The sequence below is a fragment of the Eurosta solidaginis genome, chromosome 3, assembly GCF_040869045.1.
Source record: "Eurosta solidaginis isolate ZX-2024a chromosome 3, ASM4086904v1, whole genome shotgun sequence".
Classification (NCBI taxonomy): Eukaryota; Metazoa; Arthropoda; class Insecta; order Diptera; family Tephritidae; genus Eurosta; species Eurosta solidaginis.
The window spans coordinates 82,681,270-82,704,582 of NC_090321.1; the positions used below are offsets into that span (position 1 = coordinate 82,681,270).

A 23,313-nucleotide genomic window follows, 5' to 3' on the forward strand; every position below is an offset into this window, starting at 1 on the left:
TAGCTTTGCCAGCATAGTTTGAAATTAATAATCAACATAAACGATTTGATTTCGTTTTGATATGGCAGAAAACGAAACGAAATCATTTCGTTAATTTGACGATCTTAACGTTAATAAACGAAACGAAATGACTTCGTTTCGTTTATTAACGTTGATTATCGTAACGAAATGATATCGTTTCGTTGGTTAAGCATGCCTGTTACACCCCCATCTATGAGTTTTAATTATGCAGTACATTTACACCGTTTCTATAGGAAAAATGGGAAAATGTATTCGAAAACCAATTCCCATACTGTGGTGCAATAGTACGAAAACAAAAACATACATTTTTTGGCAAGAAATACGAAAAACGGAATAACCATAGACTGAAGTCGACTTTATGTTAAGCAGTGCGTTATTGACATTCATTTCGCCTTCACATACAATTAATTATATGCAAGCCGATTCGTTATGCAATATATACATAAAAGTATTAAAAAAAATATTCTTAATGTAGTAGCACTAGAGGAAGTAGTAGTAGAAAAACGTACTAATGCACGTTTCGTATACAATCATGGGAAAACGAAACCCTTTTCAGACTTTTTGGCAGTGTTCCATAAGCCCAGAAAGAAATGTATCTGTTTACATATAAAAAGGGGAACCAATCGCATAAACAACGACTAATTTTACCAGTTTTACTATAAACATAACTGCTTTCATTTATAAAATTCAAATTATGGAGGAATTTTCAAATTTCTTCAGTTCACATATATATATCGTTAAATCCACACTGCAAAAATTGTTGGAGCATGTGCTGCATTTGTGTTTAATTTACGGCGACAATTTTTCTAATTTTAGAACTTGCTTTGTTTATGATTTGAATCATAAAGGAACTTTTAAAATTACAACTGGAAATTCAGTTCGAGTTGTGAATCGCAAAAGCGACATTACATATTTGTGGCCTTTAGTGCGAGCGAATCCGCCGGTAAAGGCCAGTTTATCCTAAAACGCTTAAAAATTTGAACATAATAAGTGCGGTGGCAGCTCTATTTTCCACATATGTATAAGGCCAAATACTCTCTATTTATCAATCTTATGTGTGTTTGTATATTAGTCTCTTCCTGTGTTCTTCGCCCCACATACCTGCACTTGATCGTCCCTCACCAAGCACTTAAATGTGCAAAGCGTGCCCGTATGAGCAAAAGGCCCATACGAGCCGTTTTGCCCATCGCTGCATTAGATGAATGTCTTGTAATTCACTTAACTAGCTGATGTTACACGCTTATAATTAAATTCAATATCTTATAACTTTAAACGAGCAATTCTTGTATATTTGTATAGCCGAACGATCTCGGGAACGGCTCAACCGATTTAAATGAAATTTGGAAAAGGGATAATGTGTCACTTTCTAAGACTTTCTACCTAGGTTTTGCCACTCAGAATGTTTCACAAGGTTGCCACCTATTCGAAATTAAAAAATAATGCATGAGATATAGTGATGTGGGTATCAAACGAAAGGTATTTCACTCCGCATTATAATAGGGACATTTTTGAGTAGGGTTGCCACCTAAGCGAAATTAAAAGCAAATTGTAGGAGATATGCCGATATGGGTATCAAACGATAGGTATTTCACTCCGCATTACAACAGGGACATTTTTGAGTAGGAGTGCCATTTAGGGTTGGGGTAGTTAGACGAAATAGTACTCTACTTACTCATATTCTATTAATACTTTAAAGGAGAACATTAAAGTTAAAAATCTTCGTAAAAATCTTACAAATGATTCGACTTAATTTTCTTAATTTCACACACTCTAATAAAATTGAAATACAATATCAAGGCACCGTGGCAAATTCTAGCAAAATTTATTTAAGTGCATATTTTTGGCAAATACGGAATGGATAATTGCAATTTCTCACAGATTACTATTGGAAAGATTTCTCACCATAGCAAAAAGATATATCACCATGGTAATTTGCTGCAGTTGAACAATAGAGGCACATGTTCAATTTGAAAACGGCATCTATCCATTTAACTACTTACCAACAGATGGCACTTAGGGAAGTAAGTTGACATTTAATTAAATTAATGATTGTTGTCATTCATGAAATTTACAAGTTTTTGGAATGTAATAAAATTGTGTTTCATAGTGTATAACTAAAAAATTTTTGAAATTAATAATTCGGCGCATGAAGATACTCGACCTAAATAACTTAGTTCTCGATTTCACTAAGTAGCATAACAATCTCTTATACTATAGGCTAGAAATACCCATTTCAAATTTTTCATTCCAGTTCATTTTGCGGTTAGTGTTTGATATGTTTTTGAAATATATTTTAAAGGAAATCAAATATTGGTAAGTAAAAATATAGAATATACTAGCAGACCCGCCAGACGTTGTTCTGCCCTAAATTTGGTATATCTGCATAGATTTTAATAATCTTTTTCCGTCTAACTCTGTCCCGCCCCTCTTTACTTTTTCCTAATCCTTTTATTCACTCCTGCCTCCGTCTTTTACGCTACATGTATCTCCATCTTAGTCTCATTCTATCTCTTTCTCAGTCTCCTTCTCTCTTTTCTCTTCTCTCAATTTCTTCTCATTCTTCTTCATCCATTATTGCCAGTCCCAGATGGTGGTATGTATTTTGTTCCAGCTCCATTCCGAGCCCTAGTCCAAGTCTCACTTCGAGTCTCAGTCCCAGTACTAGTCTAAATTCCAGTCCCAGTCCGTCTCTGGTCTACTTCCCGGAAAAAAGCATCGTAAATACTAATATAGACAAATTTATATACCAAATTTCAGGCAAATCGAATAGGATGTATGTAAATAGGTATGTGGGTATTATTAATTCATGTCTTTATTTCGACTTCGCATGCATATTTATCAGTTTTGCAGATTGATGTGACTAAATCGAATATCACAATGAAAATTACTTTAAAGCTCTCAGCAACGGCTTTCATTTGATATCCGTAATACACGCACATTCTAGGGGTATCCGGGTCCATGTTTCGGCCTATATATCGAGACCCTTGTCACCCAGTGGTGTAGAACTTACTTTGTACTAAAGCACACATCAACTGCTTCAATTTGTTACCCATAATGTAAAAACACATTCTAGGAGTACCCGGGTCCACGTTTTGGCCTATATCTCGAGAACCTAGTCACCCAGGGGTATGAAAATTACGCTCTACTAAATTACTCATCAACAGCTTTCATTTGAAATCCATATTCTATAAACACATTTTGGAGTACCCGGGTCCACGTTTTGGCCTATGTCTCGAGACCCTGTCCGTCGATCGCAAACAAACCTATGTGCAAACCACCGCGTGAGGTACACGCAACTTATGTGAAAATTTGAACAAAATCGACCGGTTAGTTTTTAATTCTATAAGCCTCACACAAACGGACATTCATGTGTATATATGGGGTATTCCATCCCATTTCGACCAATTTTGAACCCGACCCCTTTAGAATTGGCTGAAAGTTTTTCTTCTTTTTCTAGCTTGCGAAAGACGTTTTTCAAATTTTTTCATTCAACTCAAAAAAAGTTATGAATTTTTAAAAAAACACAAAAACAATTTGTTTTTAAATGTACTTTTCGGAAAAAATTCAAAAAAATGTTTAAAGTTTTTTTTCGTAATTTTTCAGTTTTTCGAGATTTTTCGAATTTAGCCCTTTATTTTTTCTCATAAAAAACCAATCAATTCTGCAATTCTTCCCACTAATCCCGTAGTGGGCCGAGAATTTTTTTCTTTTATTTAATTGAAAAAAAAACTTTAAAATTTTTTTATATTTTTTCCGAAAAGTACATTTAAAAATATATTTAAAAAAAAAAAAATGATCCAAACGGTAAATTTTTGAAAAAGTTATAGCATTTTGAAAAAAAACACCGTTTTGCAACTCAAAATAAGTTTTAAATATTTTGAAAAAAAAAACGGTGTTTTTTTTAAAATGCTATAACTTTTCAAAAATTGACCGTTTGGGATCATTTTTTTTCCGAAAAGTACATTTAAAAGCAAATTTTTTCCAAAAAAAAGATCCCAAACGGTCAATTTTTGAAAATGTTATAGCATTTTGAAAACAAAAACGGTGTTTTTTTAAAAATTCATAACTTTTTTTGAGTTGGATGAAAAAATTTTAAAAACTTCTGAAAAACGTCTTTCGTAAGCTAGAAAAAGAAGAAAAACTTTCAGCCAATTCTAAAGGGGTCGGGATCAAATTGGTCGAAATGGGATGGAATACCCCATATATAGATGTATATATAAAATAGTAGAGTGTGATTAATGATGACATGTACAACAAAGTATGTTATGCGGCATACTCGAAGATTTCCCAGCAAAGCTGAGTTGCCCAGGTACTACATAATTAACTTCGCTATCGCTGAGAATATTTAGTTTAAAACTGGTGTTTGTACCGACAATTTTCTGTTTAGCTGCAGGGTTGTTAAAACTATCTCGCTCATAGCCATCATATATACAAATATGTATATATAAATATTATAGCCCCTGCTTAGTTTTCTGCATTTGTCGCAAGTCATACCTTATACCGCTACCTACACACGCACAAGCAAATATCATAATGATTACAAGTACTTTGCAGTATATTCTCCCACATTCAATTGTTGTAGTTGAAAGCATTTCGTGTTGTTGTATTGGTGCTCGGAGTTCTGAGTTTAGTGACAAACATTTTTACAATTGTCTTTGGGTTAGTTAGCCATAATGTACTTCATATATGAGATTTTAATGTGGTTACTGTTGTTGGTTGAAAAATATTTTTATTCTTAGGGTATGTGCGATGTAGTAGATTTTCGTACTTCATAATGTGTGTAATTTCAAAAAGATTTGTAAATAATTTTCTTTCACCTCAAAGTTGCGGGCAAATCACATGCTGTACTACAAACCAAAAGATTAGCGGTATATTTATAGCCCCTTGAGCTTTTATTGTTGAAGTTATTTTTCTTTTCATGCTCGGTTGGGAATATAAAAAAAAAAAAAAATTAAATATGGTTTTTTTTGGTTTTTGATTTAAATTGTCGAAAATATTGAGAATTCAGGGCCTTGGGGAGTGTTATCGATGTTGATGGTCCTTTGCCAGATGCAGATCCGGTACGTTCAGGTACCAAGCCCGACCATCTCGGGAACGATTTGTTATGACCACATGCGACTTTCTAGGCCATACAGCCCTCTCACTCCCTAGATCCATGAGGAGTTCGTAATGGTCGAAAAGATGACGGGGAGTCCGTGTCTCCTTTGCTTTGTTGGAAGATCCTGGCTTTCAGGCACTTATTATATTTATGCAGCAGTAACTCAGAGTTAGCCTTTGTAGCCAGCCAGCCAGTCTTATTGCTTCCGCTGGTATCCCATCCGGCCCTGGCGCTTTACAGGGCCTCATGCTGTGTAGGACCGTTTTTAGCTCACCTTCATTGAACGGTTGCACGTCGTTATTTTCGTGAGCAGTGTGCTCGCCTTCCCTGTTTTATCGAGTAAGGAACAGAGCATCTAAAATATTTCTCATCTTCTCCTCATCCGTCGTTTGATTCAGCTGGCGGAATTTCCCCATTAGTTTAGGTTAGGTTGAACTGGCCGGTCCATAAGGACCTCACATAGACTGAATGAGTCCGTAGTATTACCAGAAGTTTGTTTTAACGACCAAACCGAAAAACCCTATCAAAAACCAAGACATATGTTATAAAATAACTCCGTCCTCTTCGCAAATACTAGAAGCTTCCTAGGATCTGACAGCTGTATCACTCCTAATAGCTGGAGTCCAAGCCTGGCAAGCACAGGGCACGAGCAGAGAACGTGCTCGATCGTTTCCTCCTCCAGCCAGGCACTTCCTACGTCTGCTATAACTGACCAAGCCTAATTTAAAGGCATGTGGCGCCTGAAGGCAGTGTCCAGTCAGAATACCCGTCATGAGTCTGCAGTCCTCTCTTTTTAATGATAGAAGCAACTTTGTTAGTCTAAGGTTGTAAGACCTACACATAACCTTCGCCACTTTACGGCCCCGCGCTTAAAACCACGCATTTCCTGCTTGGTCGATCATGTGCACCTCTCGCCTTCGCTTATTCTCGCCCAGTCAAATTGGGACGTCTATGGAGCAAGCTCCAAGGGATGCGCCCTTTTTAGCTAGTTCATCCGCTTTTTCATTCCCATATGCCCTGGGACCCAATATAGATGTATGCTTCTTCCTGTCCCGATTCTCTCCAGGGACTGCTTACACTCTAATATGCATTTAGATGCTGTGCTATGCGAGATTATTGCCTTAATTGCTGCTCGACTGCCAATATAAAAGTGAACACGGTTGCAGCTTAAGTTATTCTCTTCCAGGGTTTCTACTGCTTTGGTTACGGCTACTATTTCCGCTTGGAAAACGCTACAGTAATCCGGCAGACTCTAGGATCTGTTTATTTCCAGAACAGAACAGTACACCGCAGACCCTACTTCCACTACTTTGGAACCATCTGTGTACACATGTATCGCCTCGTCCGCCATTTGAGCACCCTTGAGCCAACTGTCCACCTTAATATTGCCCCCATTTCTCCATTACTATTTTGTTCTTTTTGCAATGCTTTTTCCAGCAATCTTTTCTACTTCTCCTTTTGCTGTAGAGCGTCGGGCCTGCTGGGCAGGCCCTACTATAGGGGAGGGGGAATGGGGGTATTCCCCCCGGGTCCGAGGTTTCTGAGCGGGCCCGCGATTTGGAGGTGTTCCACTTGCAATTTTTAAGCCGAATTTGAAAAGCAACGGATATCTGCATTTCGCTTTAATATTATAGTGAAGTGTGAAAAACATTCCGAAAAGTCCTTTTCCTTAAAATTTAAGAATAAATATTTCATTTGGCAGCTGGCTTAAAACGCTGTTTATAAATTTGTGCAAAGCTCGTGAGGGAAACTATATTAGATCAACGCAAGAAAGCCAAATATTTTGCTATTATCGTTGATGCTACGCCTGATGCTGGTCACGTTGACTACGTTCATTTTGCGCTACCTCCGTTTCAATTCGAAAGCAACAAATTTTACAATTCAAGAACGGATTTTGGCTTTCGTGAATTGTAACTAGAACTTCCGATTTCTTCTCGAATACAAGCGTGATTTTTGAGACCCGAAAAATCGGGAACACGACTTCTCGCGAGATTCTCGTGCCTCGAAGTCAATCGCTGTGTGGATAATATTTATACACTTGTTCTCTTTTACTTCTTATTTGATATTATTGCTTTCCAATGACACTTAACTTAAAACATATTTTTATACATATAATTTTGTTCAGAATATTTTATTTCTTTAACGAGACATCGAGAACACGGTTTTGTGGACATTTTCGCTTGTGCTCCAGAAGAAATCATAAGCTCTATATAAAACAGCCAATGAATCGATTAAATTGAATGTCGAGAAACTCGCGATCCTTGCGAGTACTTCCAGATTCGAGAATTTCACGAGAAAAATCTCTTCGAACAAGTTCGGGAAATCGTAAGCTCTAATTGTAACCAAAAAACTGGTCAGGAAATCGCTGATTTAATTTGCCATCCTCTAGGTAATCATGAGATCCCATTAAAAGATTGTCGTACACAAGGTTGCGAGAACGGCGCCACTATGAAAGTAGCTTATGACAGAGCACAACGTCACATTCTCGACAAAAACTCGAATGCTGATTACTCGCCTTGTGCAATCCACAGTCTCAATTGATGTGGTGTTGATGCTGCAGAATGTTGTACGGCTGCAATTAATTATTTTACTATTTTCAGCGGTAGTCCACAACGATGGGACATCCTCCAAAAAAAAATTGTACCAAGCTTTTTTCACACTCTTTCAGACACTATGTGTTGCACTAACAGTTGCTGTTCAATTGAACATCTCGCCAAAGTTTCCGGACATTCGAAAGAGAAAACTCAAAAGACGTTTTGAAGATAATGGAAATGAGATGATTTTGGATGATCCAGAGTCTGATTTTAAAGACAATTCATTCCTGGTGATCGTTGATTCGGTAATCACTGGCATTACAGACCGATTTGCAGCTATGAGAAATTTGAACGAGACGTTTTCCTTTTTGTGGTAATTTGAAGACATGGATGAAACTACGGTTCGGGCGAGCGCAGCAAAAAAAGAAAAACACAAGTCGGACGTTTCTCAAAGCATAGAATGCGAAATAGTTCACTTGAAGCTCATTTACGGAGCAAATTTTGAAAAATTCACCATTGGAATTGCTAACTGCCATCTATGTTCAAAATCTGTATAAAATTTTCCCAAACATTTGTATTGCTTTACGTATCTTTTGCACTATACCTGTCATTGTAGCTAGTGCAGAACGTTCCTTCAGCGTCCTTTGAAGAATCAAAAACTTTAGCAGATCGTGATCATCTCAAGAGCGAGTTTCAGGACTTGCTTTGTGTTGACTCCGTTTTGGCCAGACAGTTAAATTTTGATATTATTAAAAACAATTTTGCAGCGAAAAAAGCAAGAAAAGCCACTCATTGGAATAATTCAAATTTATAATCATCCTTATATTCTTCAGATATGTACTAAAATGTTACCAAATAATTAGGAAAGATTATTTGAAACAATATGTGGCTGTTAAAAGAGAATTTTATTTCTACGTTACAATAAAAAAGTATTAATAGTAAATTCTCTGTGGGCTCATTCCATTTCAAAACACCTGGTCCCCGCAGGACATTATTTTTGATTTCGATGAAATTTTAATATGTTATCCTTTGGTCAAAATAATGAAACACGTATATTTTTTTGCCTCAAAAAAAATGTGTTTTCGGATTTATCGGCAATTGAATTCCATAAAATGCAGTCGGTATTTTATTCACCTATTTTTCAACTGTCAATAACTTTGTCAAAAATTAACCGATTCTCATGATTTTACTTTTAATTTAATATAGACTTATAAGCAATTGCATATAGTTACAAAAAAAATCAATTTTTAGTATTTAGTAAAAATTTATGACTTCTTCAAAAATTAATATTTCAAATAACGGTTATTGTTTTTTGTTAAACTTTTTCTATATCTGGTCAGCATTTTTTGTTCAACTTGGGTAAATATCAATTGGCCAACGCTGGTTGTTTTCGAAATATGAATTTTTGAATATTAATCTTTTTTTCGCCATATATTGATGCATTACAAGGCGATCAATGCCAAATGCTTTAAATTAATTAAAATATCACATTTATCATTGAAACATTCATTTTTTGTTATTTTTCAGAATATGGCAAAATATTTCACTAAACCTCCAATACCGCCACAAGAGCCTTTTCCATGTCTTGCTACAAAATCACTGTAATTCTCAAAAATAACAAATGTAACAAATGAATGTTTCAATGACAAATGTGATATTTTAATTAATTTTAAGCATTTAGCATTGATCGCCTTGTATGCTGATATGTAATGCATCAATATATGGCGAAAAAAATATTAATATTCAAAAATTCATATTTCGAAAACAACCAGCGTTGGCCAATTGATATTTACCCAAGTTGAAACAAAAATGCTCACTCGATATAGAAAAGGTTTAAACAAAAAACAATAACCGTTATTTGAAATATTAATTTTTGAAAAAAAGTCATAAATTTTTACTAAATACTAAAAAAATGGTTTTTTTTGTAACTATTTGCAAATGTTTTTTAAATTTATATTAAATTAAAAGTAATAACGAATATTTCAAAGAAAAAATCATGAGAATCGGTTAATTTTCGACAAAGTTATTGTATGCTGTAATGCGTTGCATCAATAAATGGGGGGAAAATTTTTTAATATTCAAAAATTCATATCTCGAAAACAACAAGTTTCGGCTAATATTTTAGCCAAGTTGAAACAGGAGCTGTTCACTCAATATAGAAAAAGTTTAAATTTTTGAAAGAAGTCATAAATTTTTACTAAATACTAAACAAAATTTTTTTTTAATTTTATGCTATTTTTTATACAGTTATATACAAATATAGTAACGAACATTGCAAAGAAAAAATCATGTGAATCGGTCAATTTTTGACAAAGTTATTGACAGTTGAAAAAATAGGTGAATAAAGTACCGATTGCATTGTACGGAATTCAATTGCCGATAAATCCGAAAAAAAAATTTTTGAAGCAAAAAAAATACCCGTGTTTCATTATTTTGACCAAAGAACAACATATTAAAATTTCATTGAAATCAAAAATCATGTCCTGCGTGGACAGGGTGTCTTGAAAGGGAATGAGCCTGTGTTAATTTTATTTTCAGCTCTTAGTCCAAAAATCATTTAGTTGATGTGGCAAAATTTTTTTTGATGTACTCCATCAATAATGATTCATGAATGAGACGTCATTAATTCAAATTAATGAAATGTATGTGGATTTTTTATAGGGGTCCCGTAAATTGTTTAGTCCCGGGCCCGGTTTCTCTCTATGGCCCTGCTGCTGGGTGCGGATTATCAGCCTTCGCATTCTATGCCATATTTTACGTAGCTCTTAAATTTCATTACACCACCAGTCATTTGTTTTTTACCCCTCCAAGTTCCTTTTCGTGGCATTGAGGTATTGCATGCGTGGTTTACGCAGGGCATGGTCGCTTCTACCGTAGCGGTTGCCGGTGTCGACTATCTGTCGTGCGCACGCTGGGTATAATAATCATTTAATTATTTTTTACTATATAACTCAAATATTCAAAATTAATTGACATTAATCAAATTGATTTTGTTGTTAACAATAATCAAAACAATATTAATAATCAAATAATCGTATTAATCATACAATTCAATTAGTTTTAGTTTGCGTGTGAATTTAATTAGTTAATAGTCTTTCAAAAGGTATACCTACTGGCAAATAATCATTAAACAACTGCTTGTATACCATTCAATATACTCAATAATCATTAAACTTTCTAATCATTTTTTAACAGGTCTGTTTCTTACCGTGATAAATTTGATTCTCTTTTTTGGAAAAGTCTTAAATTTATTTATTTTTATATATTTAAATTTATGTATGCAAATGTAAATATGTATATGTACGCATCGTTCATTAATATGACTTCATACTATACACATACTTATGTATATAAAAATGTTGCATCATCTGCATCAACATCAATATGTATCAGAATGCACATTTGTATGGTGTTAAGGCAATTTCGTAATGTAAATGAGAAAATTTAATCTTAATTACAACTTATATGGCGATAATATATGCGTGTGTTTGTAGTACTTACTATTTAAAATGTAATCAAGAAATCACAAATAGTAGAATTATTTTCATGCCATGTGTTTACATTTAATTAGCATAAACGAAAATCAGTGTTGTGGAAATGCACAAAACAATGAAAAAACAAATCAAAATGAAGTTACATTTTGGAAATTTATGAATGAATTCTTATAAATATATTTTTGAATAGGGTTGCTTATGCGTAGTAAAAAATGATGAAAGATCATACATGTATGGATCTTAAGCAAAAGTTAGAAGCAATAATCGTTATTGACTGCTTGTGACCGCATGCTTTCCTTCCCAATCTTATTTACACTTTATTGGTGCTTAACAGTTTAAACGGTTATGGCCATCCAACAAGACGTGCCAGTCGCTTCTTTGCTAGGTTAACCGACGCCGATTGGGATCACCAGGGGAATTGAAAATGTTTTCCAGCAAGTCCTTCCAGCGGAGTATTGGTTGGCACTCTTCCTCTGCTGGCAGAGACGGATTTCGATAAAAAAATAGATCTCTCGTTCTCATAGCTTGACCTAAACAGCATAGCCGCTGTGTTTTAATTAGTTGAACTAAATTAAATCTTCTTCGGTACTCGACGTCGCCAAATCGTAGAGGTCCGTAAATCTTTTGAAGACATTTTCTCTCGAACACTGCTTGAGTCGCCTCAACTTTTGTTGTTGTGGTCCATAATTATACACCATATAGGTACTGTAAGTGACTTTTAAAAAATTATTTTCGTTTGCCGGGAGAGGACTTACTCATCACTTGCCTCTAGTGCAAAATAGCATTTATTTACAAGAGTGATTCTTCGTTGGATTCCAAAGCAGATGTTTTTGTTTATGTTACATTTGGATCTCAAATAAAGGAAAGCCTTTTACTTTTTCAAAATTATGCCTGCCTAAAATGGTGTAGTTGCCAAGGCGCACATGCGGTGACTCTTTGCTTGATGACAGCAGATACCTATGTAGTTTTTTTTTTTTTTTTTGGATATGCAAAACTTATGGTGCGGGTGTTCAGGCCGATTATATTATTATCGTCAGCATACGCCAGATATTGCACGTTTTTGTAACATAATGTTCCAGAGCCGTTAAGCTATTCAGCTTGTATTATGATCTTCAGCATAAAATTAAAGAAATCGCACGATATAAGGTCACCCCGTCTGGAGCCTAACGGACTGAGGCTGATTGACTTTGCCGGTGCTCGAAACATGGTCATATCAAGCACGAGGTTCATGCATAAAAAGATACATCAAGCTACATGGCTGTCTCCTGATCGAAATACTCGCAATCAGATCGATCACGTTGTGATAGACGGACGGCATGCCTCCAGTGTTTTAGATGTGCGAACGATCCGAGGACCTAACATCGATTCGGACCATTATCTCGTTGCAGCCAAAATACGCACCCGCCTCAACGCGGCTAAAAACAAGGAACAAAAAACACAAGGAAAGCTAGACGTCGAAAAGCTTCAATCACAACAGACTGCCAATGATTTCGCAACTCGACTCTCACACCTGCTCTCTGAGGGCACAAATCATCCTGAAGGAATACACGAGCAGTGGGAGCATATCTCCAAAGCACTTCATACTGCCGCCGAGGAAAAAATTGGTTACCGGCGGCCACGAAAAAACAACTGGTATGATGAAGAATGCCGCGTTGCAACCGAAAGAAAAGACGCTGCCTACAAGGCTACGTTAAAAGCGAGCGCGACAAGAGGAGTGTGTGAACGCTATCGTGAGTTGAAAAGGGAAGCGAGACGCCTTTTCAGGAAGAAAAAAGCAGAAGCAGAAAGGCGTGAGTGCGAGGAGCTTGAGCTGCTAGCCACCAGGAATAACGCCCGAAAATTCTACCAAAAAATACGGCGACAGATGGAAGGTTTTAAGACCGGGGCAAACTCCTGTAGGAATGAAAACGGCGACCTTGTAACTGATGTCCAGAGAGTGCTTAGATTATGGAGGGAACACTTCTCTGCTCTCCTAAATGGAGGCAGCAATTCACCGCGCAGAGACGAAGAACCCGATCCCACAATCGATGATGATGGAATATATGTCCCCCCGCCCGATTATGACGAAGTTAGAATAGCAATAACCAGATTGAAAAACAACAAGGCCGTGGGCGCTGATGGATTGCCTGCGGAGCTATTCAAGTTCGGCGGCGAGGAGTTGGTAAGGCGCATGCAGCAGCTTCTTAGCAAAATATGGGCGGACGAAAGCATGCCCGACGGTTGGAATCTAAGTGTTCTTTGCCCAGTCCACAAGAAGGGGGATACTGCAAAATGCACCAACTATCGTGGAATCAGCCTTCTTAATATCGCATATAAGGTCCTTTCAAGTGTATTGTGCGAAAGATTGAAGCCCACCGTGAACCGGCTGATTGGACCTTATCAGTGCGGCTTCAGACCTGGTAACCCTACCATCGACCAGATTTTCACAATGCGCCAAATCTTGGAAAAAACCCGTGAAAAGAGAATCGACACACATCACCTCTTCGTCGACTTTAAAGCCGCCTTCGACAGCACGAAAAGGAGCTGCCTATATGCCGCTATGTCTGAATTTGGTTTCCCCGCAAAACTTATACGGCTGTGCAAAATGACGTTGAGCAACACCATCAGCTCAGTCAGAATTGGGAAGGACCTCTCCGAGCCGTTCGAAACTAAACGAGGTTTCAGACAGGGTGACCCCCTATCGTGCGATTTCTTTAATTTGATGCTGGAGAAAATTATACTAGCTGCAGAACTTAACCGCACTGGAACAATATACTATAAAAGCGTGCAATTACTGGCATATGCTGATGACATTGATATCATCGGCCTAAACACCCGCGCTGTTAGTTCTGCTTACTCCAAGCTGGAAAAAGAAGCGGTAAAGATGGGTTTGATGGTGAATGAGGACAAAACGAAGTACCTGCTGTCATCGAGCAAAGAGTCAGCGCATATGCGCCTTGGCAACCACGCTACTGTTGGCAGCCATAATTTCGAAATAGTAAAAGACTTCGTTTATTTGGGAACCAGCATCAACATTAGCAACAACATCAGCACTGAAATCCAGCGAAGAATCAACCTTGCCAATAAATGCTACTTTGGACTAGGTAGGCAATTGAAAAGTAAAGTCCTCTCTCGGCGAACGAAAATCATACTCTACAAGTCACTTATCGTACCCGTCCTGCTATATGGGGCAGAAGCATGGACCATGACAACAGCAGATGAAGCGGCTTTGGGAGTGTTCGAGAGAAAAGTTCTTCGAAAGATTTATGGACCTCTACGCGTTGGCGATGGCGAGTACCGAAGAAGATTTAACGATGAGCTGTACGAGCTATACGCAGACATCAACATAGCCCAGCGAATTAAAACGCAGCGGCTGCGCTGGCTAGGCCATGTTATGCGAATGAAAGATGATGCTCCGGCCAAGAAAGTGTTTCTATCGGAAACCGCCTATGGAAGCAGAGGTAGAGGGCGGCCCCCACTCCGTTGGAAGGACCAGGTGGAAAACGATTTAAACTCCCTTGGTGTGACCAATTGGCGCCGGTTGGCGGAGCGAAGGAGCAACTGGCGCGCCTTGTTGGACGGCCATAACCGTTTAGACGGTTAAGCGCCAATTAAGTAAGTAAGTAAGTCTGGAGCCAATTTAGTTTGAACCGGAACGGGTGGTCGCTCTCTATTCTGACTGAGCTGATAGTGTCATTTTGCACAGCCGTATAAGTTTTCGGGAAACGAAATTCAGGCATAGATTTGCCAGGTCTGAAGCCACACAACCTTTCGAAAAGTACCAAATTACAAGCAAATCAGATCATAATTAAGATTTTTCTAATTTATTAATTTCACTGATTTAAGAGCCACAGAAATATAATGTGGCCTCTTAATTGCAAAGTTTTGATGTACTTAAGTACATAGCTATACATATATATGTAAATGAATTTGTGTGCGTTAATACGTTCTAAGCTGATAAACGGATATACTGATTTTAATAATTTTTTCTCTATTATTTTCGATCTGATTCAGGGATCAATTACGGCAAACAAATTTTTTTTAAAACGTCAATCGAAATATATTTTAGCTAATATTCAAAAACGGTTTGAACTATTGCAATAATTTTGTTTTCCTTTATTCAATCGGGCTAAGTGTACATTTATAGAAATAAAAATTTTGAAATACCTCAATTTATAAATATTTTAGTTATTGGAACTAATTTGGATGTTTTTTATACCTGTCGTTACACCCCTTTCGTACAATCAACATTTCTCCATTTCGCTTAGAAGTAATATAAATTTAAAATTTTCCTATGCAACAAATGCTGCCGTTCACATATTTTTCTTCGTACTAAAACGCTTTTGAGAGTACCAAAATAATTTTTCCCGTTTTGATCTTGTTTGTTGTTGTTGTTTATTCGCGATGGATTCCTAAGATATTTAACTGATTTCAATCAAATTTGCACATCGTGTGCAGTTTGATCCAACTTGAGAGATAGCGTTCCTGTAAAGTTTCATTCAGGGAAGTGGACCGTTCTATTGAAATAAGTTCTATGTACGGTTCGATTTGCCTGAAATTTGGCACATAGGTAGCCCTATGCCTACGTTAGTAGTTACGATACCAGGGACCGATCTTTTCCAACAAATTCTGTTCTTGTTTCGATTTAACTGATATTGGGCGTATGGGTAGCCCTTTGCCTAGATTACTATTCATGCACCGACTAGGGCTTGGAGTTGCGGTGGAACTGGGACTGGGGAAAGGGATGGAGAAGAACAAGGACAATTAGAGAGAAGATAAAAGAGGAGAGAGAAAAGATAGAGTTAGACGAAGATGGAGAGATATGGATAGATGGAGCGGAAAAGAAGGAGGGAAAAGACGGAGAGGGAGAAAGACACGCAGAAAATGAGAAGGGCAGAAGCAATAGTGAATAAAAAGATAAGGAAAAAGGGGAGAGATGAGATGGGAGAGTACGAGGTAAAAGCTGCGTAAAAGTTATGCAGACAGACCAAAGCTAGGACAGAGCAACATCTGCCGAGTCGGCTAGTTTCACGATAAATTGCAAATGGTCTTACTCGTTGAGTAGCAATACAAGAACAAAATACATGTAAATTCACCTGGCAAAAATTTTGCTGAGTGCAAAACTAAATCTCCATTTCAATTTGCCATCCACAATGGTCCAATGAAAGTTTTTGTGTGTTTATAAAAGGCAATTGGTAAAAATATGTATTTTCCATCTTCAAATATTACGTACATATGTATTTGTTTCAGTTAATTCACGATTCTCGAGTTGTTTTTGATCTTTTTTTTTTTCTTCATATAAGACATGTATTGTAGGGTTGTTTTCGTTAGATAGTTGCTGTAGTATTTGCTCTGGTGATTCACTAAGGTCGCTCACAGTCTGGTGAATTTTCATGGAAATGCATAACTTTGTCACCTCGTTTGCAATTATTCGTGAATTGCCTTAATATGAATTTGAAAAAGCTTTATGAAAATCATTATTTTAGCAACTATTTTATTTCGCTGCTTATTTTTTTAAGGCTTTTAGCTAAAATAGAAGATTTTATGTAATGGTAAGTGCTTCAGGAGCACAATTTTAGCAGAATGCACTATCAAAAACAGCTGATTACTTGCTTCTGCGTTAGGAGCTGCTGCGGCCGATGGGTTGACAAAGACAAAATAGAAGTTATTACATTTTCCCTCTATGCATTTCGGAGCTTTCGCGCCATCAGCAGTAAGGTCTGCCTTTTATATTTCCAAATAGAAAACATGACAATACAAAAGGAAATATTAAAATACAAACAAAATCAATAAACATAAAAACCTATACCTACCTCAAGAGCTGATTACGTTATTTTATTTATCGATAACATGTGCCAAAAAAGTGAACCAAAAGAGATTAAGCGTTAGCGACATTCAGTATGGGGCGCAGGGTTCTAATTATTTTGAAGGACTGGCTGATATAAAATTCAGTGCACTGTTACCACAGCCTCCTTCGCCATACACACATTTTTTTTTTTATGAACTATGTACATATGTATATATACATTTTAGTGGCGTACGTTGTTAATTTCTTGCTAAGCATTAAATATATGTTTATCTATAAAATCCCACAGCACAACAGCTCATCAGCCCAAACAACGAACTAAGCCACAATTGTTCGCATCATGCGTATCTATATATTTACATACATATACATATGTATAAGTGCATAAGGATTGCATAATGTATGCAATAACTAAACTAACAACTAATGACAATAACTTTTTTTCCATGCATTTGTATAAATACTACATTCATATTCCACACCCATTCATTTTATCATTTCTCTTTCTGTGTTTGCTTGTGATTCTCTTTTCATAGATCGATTTGGCTCATCATCCAATGTATTCTACAAGTCCTATGTTCGGCGGTCAAACAACCCTTACAGGTGTCACCATGTCGCACCCATCACAGTTGGCTACTTTTACCCCACCACCACCCTTATATGCACATAAAGTTATCAACGCTGCACAAACGCAGTCATTACCTCCAAATGCAGTGCCAGTAAGCAGCAATGGGCTGTTGCAAACAGTAACCGCTGGTGGTGGATTGGTATGCATGGGTATGCCACCACATTCGGCTGCGACAGCAGCGTCGCTTTTGTGTGCGGTACAACAACAACAACAACAACATCAACAGCAACAGCAGCCACATTCACCGCCAACGGGTGGCAATTGCATTCCAGTCAGCGGTTACGCAGATTTGGTAAGTATGACGGGAGTTCGAGAGAGAAAATATAAATACGTATATAAGTATTATTATTTCAAAAGGTCTGAAAGGTCCTTTGAAATATGTATGAGGAAAAAGTCAAACTTCAAACTTAACAGACCTTAACCCCGTGTAACACAGAAAAGCCGTTTTTAATCGCCAATCGAACAAATCTTTTTTTCTGAAATTTTGATGTTGCTTTGCTTATAAATTGAACCCAGGATATTCGGTGTAGTAGATGGAGCACGTTACCACCACACCACGATAACTTGTGCAAAAATTGATATGTCTTCACCAAATTTTGTATATGGGCTTATCTGAACTTAAAATTAATAATAATTCGGGAAACAATCACGAATACTTTTTCGATATTTAAAATTTCAAAAAATGAAAATTGCTGAGTGAATTAACTTTACAACGCAAAATAAAATGTTGGTAAAATTTTGGAAAATGGGCGTGACATTGCCCACACTGCCCAACTATTTCAAGACGTAAACCAGAAGCCGTTAGTACCACTTTGCAATTTTATAGAAACACCGGGTACACTGGCAGACTTTGTTCTGCCCGAAAATTTATTTGCCTTCATTTCAACTCTTTATTCCCTATCCCATTCTCTTCTACTTTATATTCTATTCTCCTTCCTTAGTCTTGCCCATCCCTTATTCTATTTATCTTCCCACTCCCGAAGCTATTCCCCTTCCAATACCGCCCCCAATCACACTCCCATTCCCACTCATTCTTCCACTGCTAGTAGGCTGAATTTTTCTTGTTCTCGTAATTTGCACTTTTACATGCTTTTGTTAGCTGAAATGAAGTTCACCTTTAAACAAGTAAGAAAGGCTAAGTTCATGTGTAACCGAACCTTACATACTCAGCTGAGAGCTTTGGAGACAAAATAAGGGAAAATCACCATGTAGGAAAATGAACCTAGGTAACCCTGGAATGTGTTTGTATGACATGGGTATCAAATGGAAGGTATTAAAGAGTATTTTAAAACGGAGTGGGCCATAGTTCTAAAGGTGGACGCCATTTCGGGATATCGCCATAAAGGGGAACCAGGGGTAACTCTAGAATGTGTTTTTACGATATGGGAATCAAATGAATGGTGTTAAAGAGTATTTTAAAAGGGAGTGGGCTTTGGTTCTATAGGTGCACGCCTTTTCAAGATATCGCCATAAAGGTGGACCAGGGGTGACTCCAGAATATGTTTTTACGAAATGGGAATCAAATGAAAGGTGTTAATGAGCATTTTAAAAGGGAGTGGGCCTTAGTTCTATAGGTGGACACCTTTTCAAGATATCGCCATAAAGGTGGACCAGGGGTGACTCCAGAATGTGTTTTTACGAAATAGGAATCAAATGAAAGGTATTAATGAGTATTTTAAAAGGAAGTGGGCCTTAGTTTTATAGGTGGACGCCTTTTCAAGATATCGCCATAAAGGTGGACCAGGGGTGACTCCAGAATGTGTTTTTACGAAATAAGAATCAAACGAAAGGTGCTAATGAGTATTTTAAAAGGGAGTGGGCCTTAGTTCTATAGGTGGACGCCTTTTCGAGATATCGCCATAAACGTGGACCAGGGGTGACTCTAGAATGTGTTTGTACGATATGGGTATCAAATTAAAGGTATTAATGAGGGTTTTAAAAGGAAGTGGCCCTTAGTTGTATATGTGAAGGCATTTTCGAGATATCGACGAAAATGTGGACTAGGGTGACCCAGAACATCATCTGACGGGTACCGCTAATTTACTTATATATGTAATTCCAAGAACAGTATTCCTGCCAAGATTCCAAAGGCTTTTGATTTCGCCCTGCAGAACTTTTTCATTTTCTTCTATTTAATATGGAAGGTGTCACACCCATTTTTCAAGGTTTTTTCTAAAGTTATATTTTGCGTCAATAAACCAATCCAATAACAATGTTTCATCCCCTTTTTCATATTTGGTATAGAAGTATGGCATTTATTTTCATTTTTCGTAATTTTCGATATCAAAAAAGTGGACGTGGTCATAGTCGGATTTCGGCCATTTTTTATACAAAGATAAAGTGAATTCAGATAAGTACGCGAACTGAGTTTAGCAAAGATATATTGATTTTTGTTCAAGTTATCGGGTTAAGGGCCGAGCGGAGGGACAGACCGTCGACTGTGTATAAAAACTCGGCGTTGCTTCGACCGATTTTTCCCATTTTCACAGAAAACAGTTACCGTCATAAAATCTATGCCCCTACCAAATTTCACAAGGATTGTGTAATTTTTGTTCGACTTATGGCAATAAAATTATTCTAGACAAATTAAATGAAAAAGGGCGGAGCGGCGCCCATTTTGAAATTTTCTGTTATTTTTGTATTTCGTTGCACCATATCATTACTGGAGTTGAATGTTGACATAATTTACTTATATACTGTAAAGAAATTAATTTTTTTTTTTATAATTTGACTTAAATTTTTTTTTTAAGTGGGCGCTTTCGTCATCCGATTTTCCAAATTTTTATTTACCACACATATAGGAATAGGAGTAACGCTCTTGCCAAATTTCATCATGATATCTTCAACTACTGCCAAATTACGGCTTGCAAAACTTATAAATTACCTTCTTTCAAAAGTGGGCGGTGCCACACTCATTGTCCAAAATTTTACTAATTTTGTGTTCTACGTCATAAGATCAACCCACCTAACAAGTTTCATCGCTTTATCCGTATGTGGTAATGAATTATAACACTTTTTGGGTTTTTCGAAATTTTCGATATCGAAAAAGTGGGCGTGGTTATAGTCCGATTTCGTTCATTTTTAATAGCGATCTGAGATGAGTGCCCAGGAACCTACTTATCAAATTCCATCAAGATACTTCAAAATTTACTCAAGTTATGGTGTTTACGGACGGACGGACGGATATGGCTAAATAAATTTCTTTCTTCGCCCAGACCATTTTGATATATAGAAGTCTATATCTATCTCGATTAATTTATGCCGTTACGGATTACCGTTATGCGAACAAAGTAAATATACTCTGTGAGCTCTGCTCAGCTGAGTATAAAAATACATAAACTGTTATCAATTTATTATCTCGTAATGAAAGCGTATACGAACAAAAAAAGTGAATTTCAACTAAAGGGGAAAAACAAATAAACGATTCTAGAATCCCATTCCGAGGACAAAACAATTTCATTTAGCAAGTCAACAAGCTACGCCCCAAAAATAGTATCAACTCATAACAAAAGTATGCCAAATATTAAGAAGAAAAGTAGCAATACACCAACAACAAGAATAAAACTCAGACAAATGTTAGCAAAAGTGGAGGCAGAAATGACTTGAGGCGAAAAAATGTTAATCGAAAACTTGTATGAATAGTCGCCAGCTCACATGCAAGGCTGTAGTGTTCAAACGTGGTTGTGCCTGTATGAGTTCCAAGAACAAAAACCAGACAAAAGATATAAGATTTTTTTATTCTGCTATTTACTCCGCTATAAAATACTGTAACGAATTTACTGCAAATCCACTTATTTGCAACCTTCTGCTAAGTTCGAATCACTAAACTGTTGAATAAATAACTCCACTCTTCAATAATGCAAAATGGCCTTTATTAAAGTACTTCACAATAACACTTATATTTCGCTTACTGATAACTTGCTTAACTCAAACTGATTGATAGCTTAAACGAAACTGCTGTCGCACCTTTTATACTTTTTGATTTCTCGTTGCATACTTCTAGGCTTTTCCATTCCAGAACTTACTTGTTAGTTATCAGCTACAAAATCACCAGCCACAACTACGTTTATAACTTCTCATATGCGCGTGAGTAATACTTGCACAAATTATTGCCCTCTCTTGTGAGCACCTTAGATAAGATATATGCATGTGTTTGTGCGTTGCTTCTTCGCTACTCGTATGGACATGTGTGTAGACATAATGATTGAATTATTGATGTGCATACAAATCACTGTTTAGCATCGGCTTAGAGATGGCAATACCCGTTAGTGTTGCTAATATTCGTAACAATACCATGTACTTAGCTCGTAGCAGAGCATGTGATATGTGTCAATTTTATATGATACAGCTCTGTTCTATGCTCTCTTCATGTTCAAAGCGGCAGCAAAAGCAAAAAGAAAAACTTCAGGGTAAAATAGAATTTTCAGTCAGTGGTTTTTGTGATAATAGCTGTGTTTGTTTACATCTGTAGCCGTTTACGCTTAAACTTTATATGGACTGCTAAGCGTCAAACTTTAAATACACCTCTGAAATTGCTGCGCATAAAATTAGTACTACTATATTTCAATACGCATTATACTCAGATGTAACTGAAATATGTGCCTATGTTTCACCTCAACACTAATTCTATGTATCACCTCTAAAAATGGTGTGTATCCACTATTCATCGCAACCGATTCAGCTATAGGTTATACACTATGGCCACCAAAGGTTTGTGTCTGCGCTTTTCAGTACAACATGTTCTGTAGCTAGTTATTTAACTACTCCCGCTAGATGTGTCTCCTAAACATTATCTAAGCGAGGATAAGCGTTTTTTTACGCGCAAACGTAAACGTATACGCTTGTAAAAAAAAACACACACTAATTTCGGATTGTTTTCTGTACTAATTAAGGACTATTTCAAGATAATTACGATCATTTCGAGAATAACTCCGGATCATTATGGGATTGCTTTCGGTATAATTTTGGAGCTATTTTGGAATATTTTCAAATCCCGTTTTAACAAAAAATATGGCCAGTGGATCCTTCTTGAATATTAGCTATCGGTGAGCCTAGTTTCACTGAAATAAGTTCAGCCGTTCTGATGCGCAACAAAATATATAGAGGTCCATATATCCCAACGTTCCCATTTATAATATACTGTAACGAATTTACTTGCAAATCCTCTTATTTGCCCTTTTGCTAAGTTCGTATCACTAAACTGTTGAATAAATAACTCCATTATTGTATAGTGGAAAAATGACCTTTATTAAAGTACTTCACTTTGCTACTACCTGGCTTAATAACCAAACTGATTGATAGCTCAAATGAAACCGAATTCCAGCGCCTCTACAATTGCCGGCTTTATACTCTTTGATTTCAACCTTCGCATCTTCTAGGCGCTTCCAGAATCTACTAGTCCAGCAGCTCTCATACTTCTCAGCTGTAACTTCTCGGCTTAGAGACGATATCATCGCTCAGTGCTGCTACCATTCGCTACAATACATTTGTATGTATGGCTCATGATAACTTAATTAGCGCTTAACCATTTAAACGATTATGGCCGATTTACGAGGTCGTTTCGAGGTCATTATATGGTTATTTCTGGATCACTACGTCACTATTTGAAACTAATTTTGGAACATTTCGAGATAAATTTCGGGTTATTTACAAAATCATATCGTGGCTATTTCCAAATCTTCTCTGGACTGTTTTGGATCAGTTTTTCCCTTGTTTCAATATAGCATGACAATTTCTAGATTTTCTGCGTATAA

At 36.8% G+C, this 23,313-nt stretch overlaps 1 protein-coding gene across 1 annotated transcript in view; it reads left to right on the forward strand.

The window, feature by feature from the left end:
* side-VIII (sidestep VIII) overlaps positions 1-23,313 on the forward strand; it is a 930,757-nt gene that overhangs the window by 890,368 nt on the left and 17,076 nt on the right. Inside the window, 1 exon segment of the mRNA XM_067772586.1 lies at positions 17,469-17,852. Within this exon segment, the coding sequence (XP_067628687.1) occupies positions 17,469-17,852 (384 nt within the window).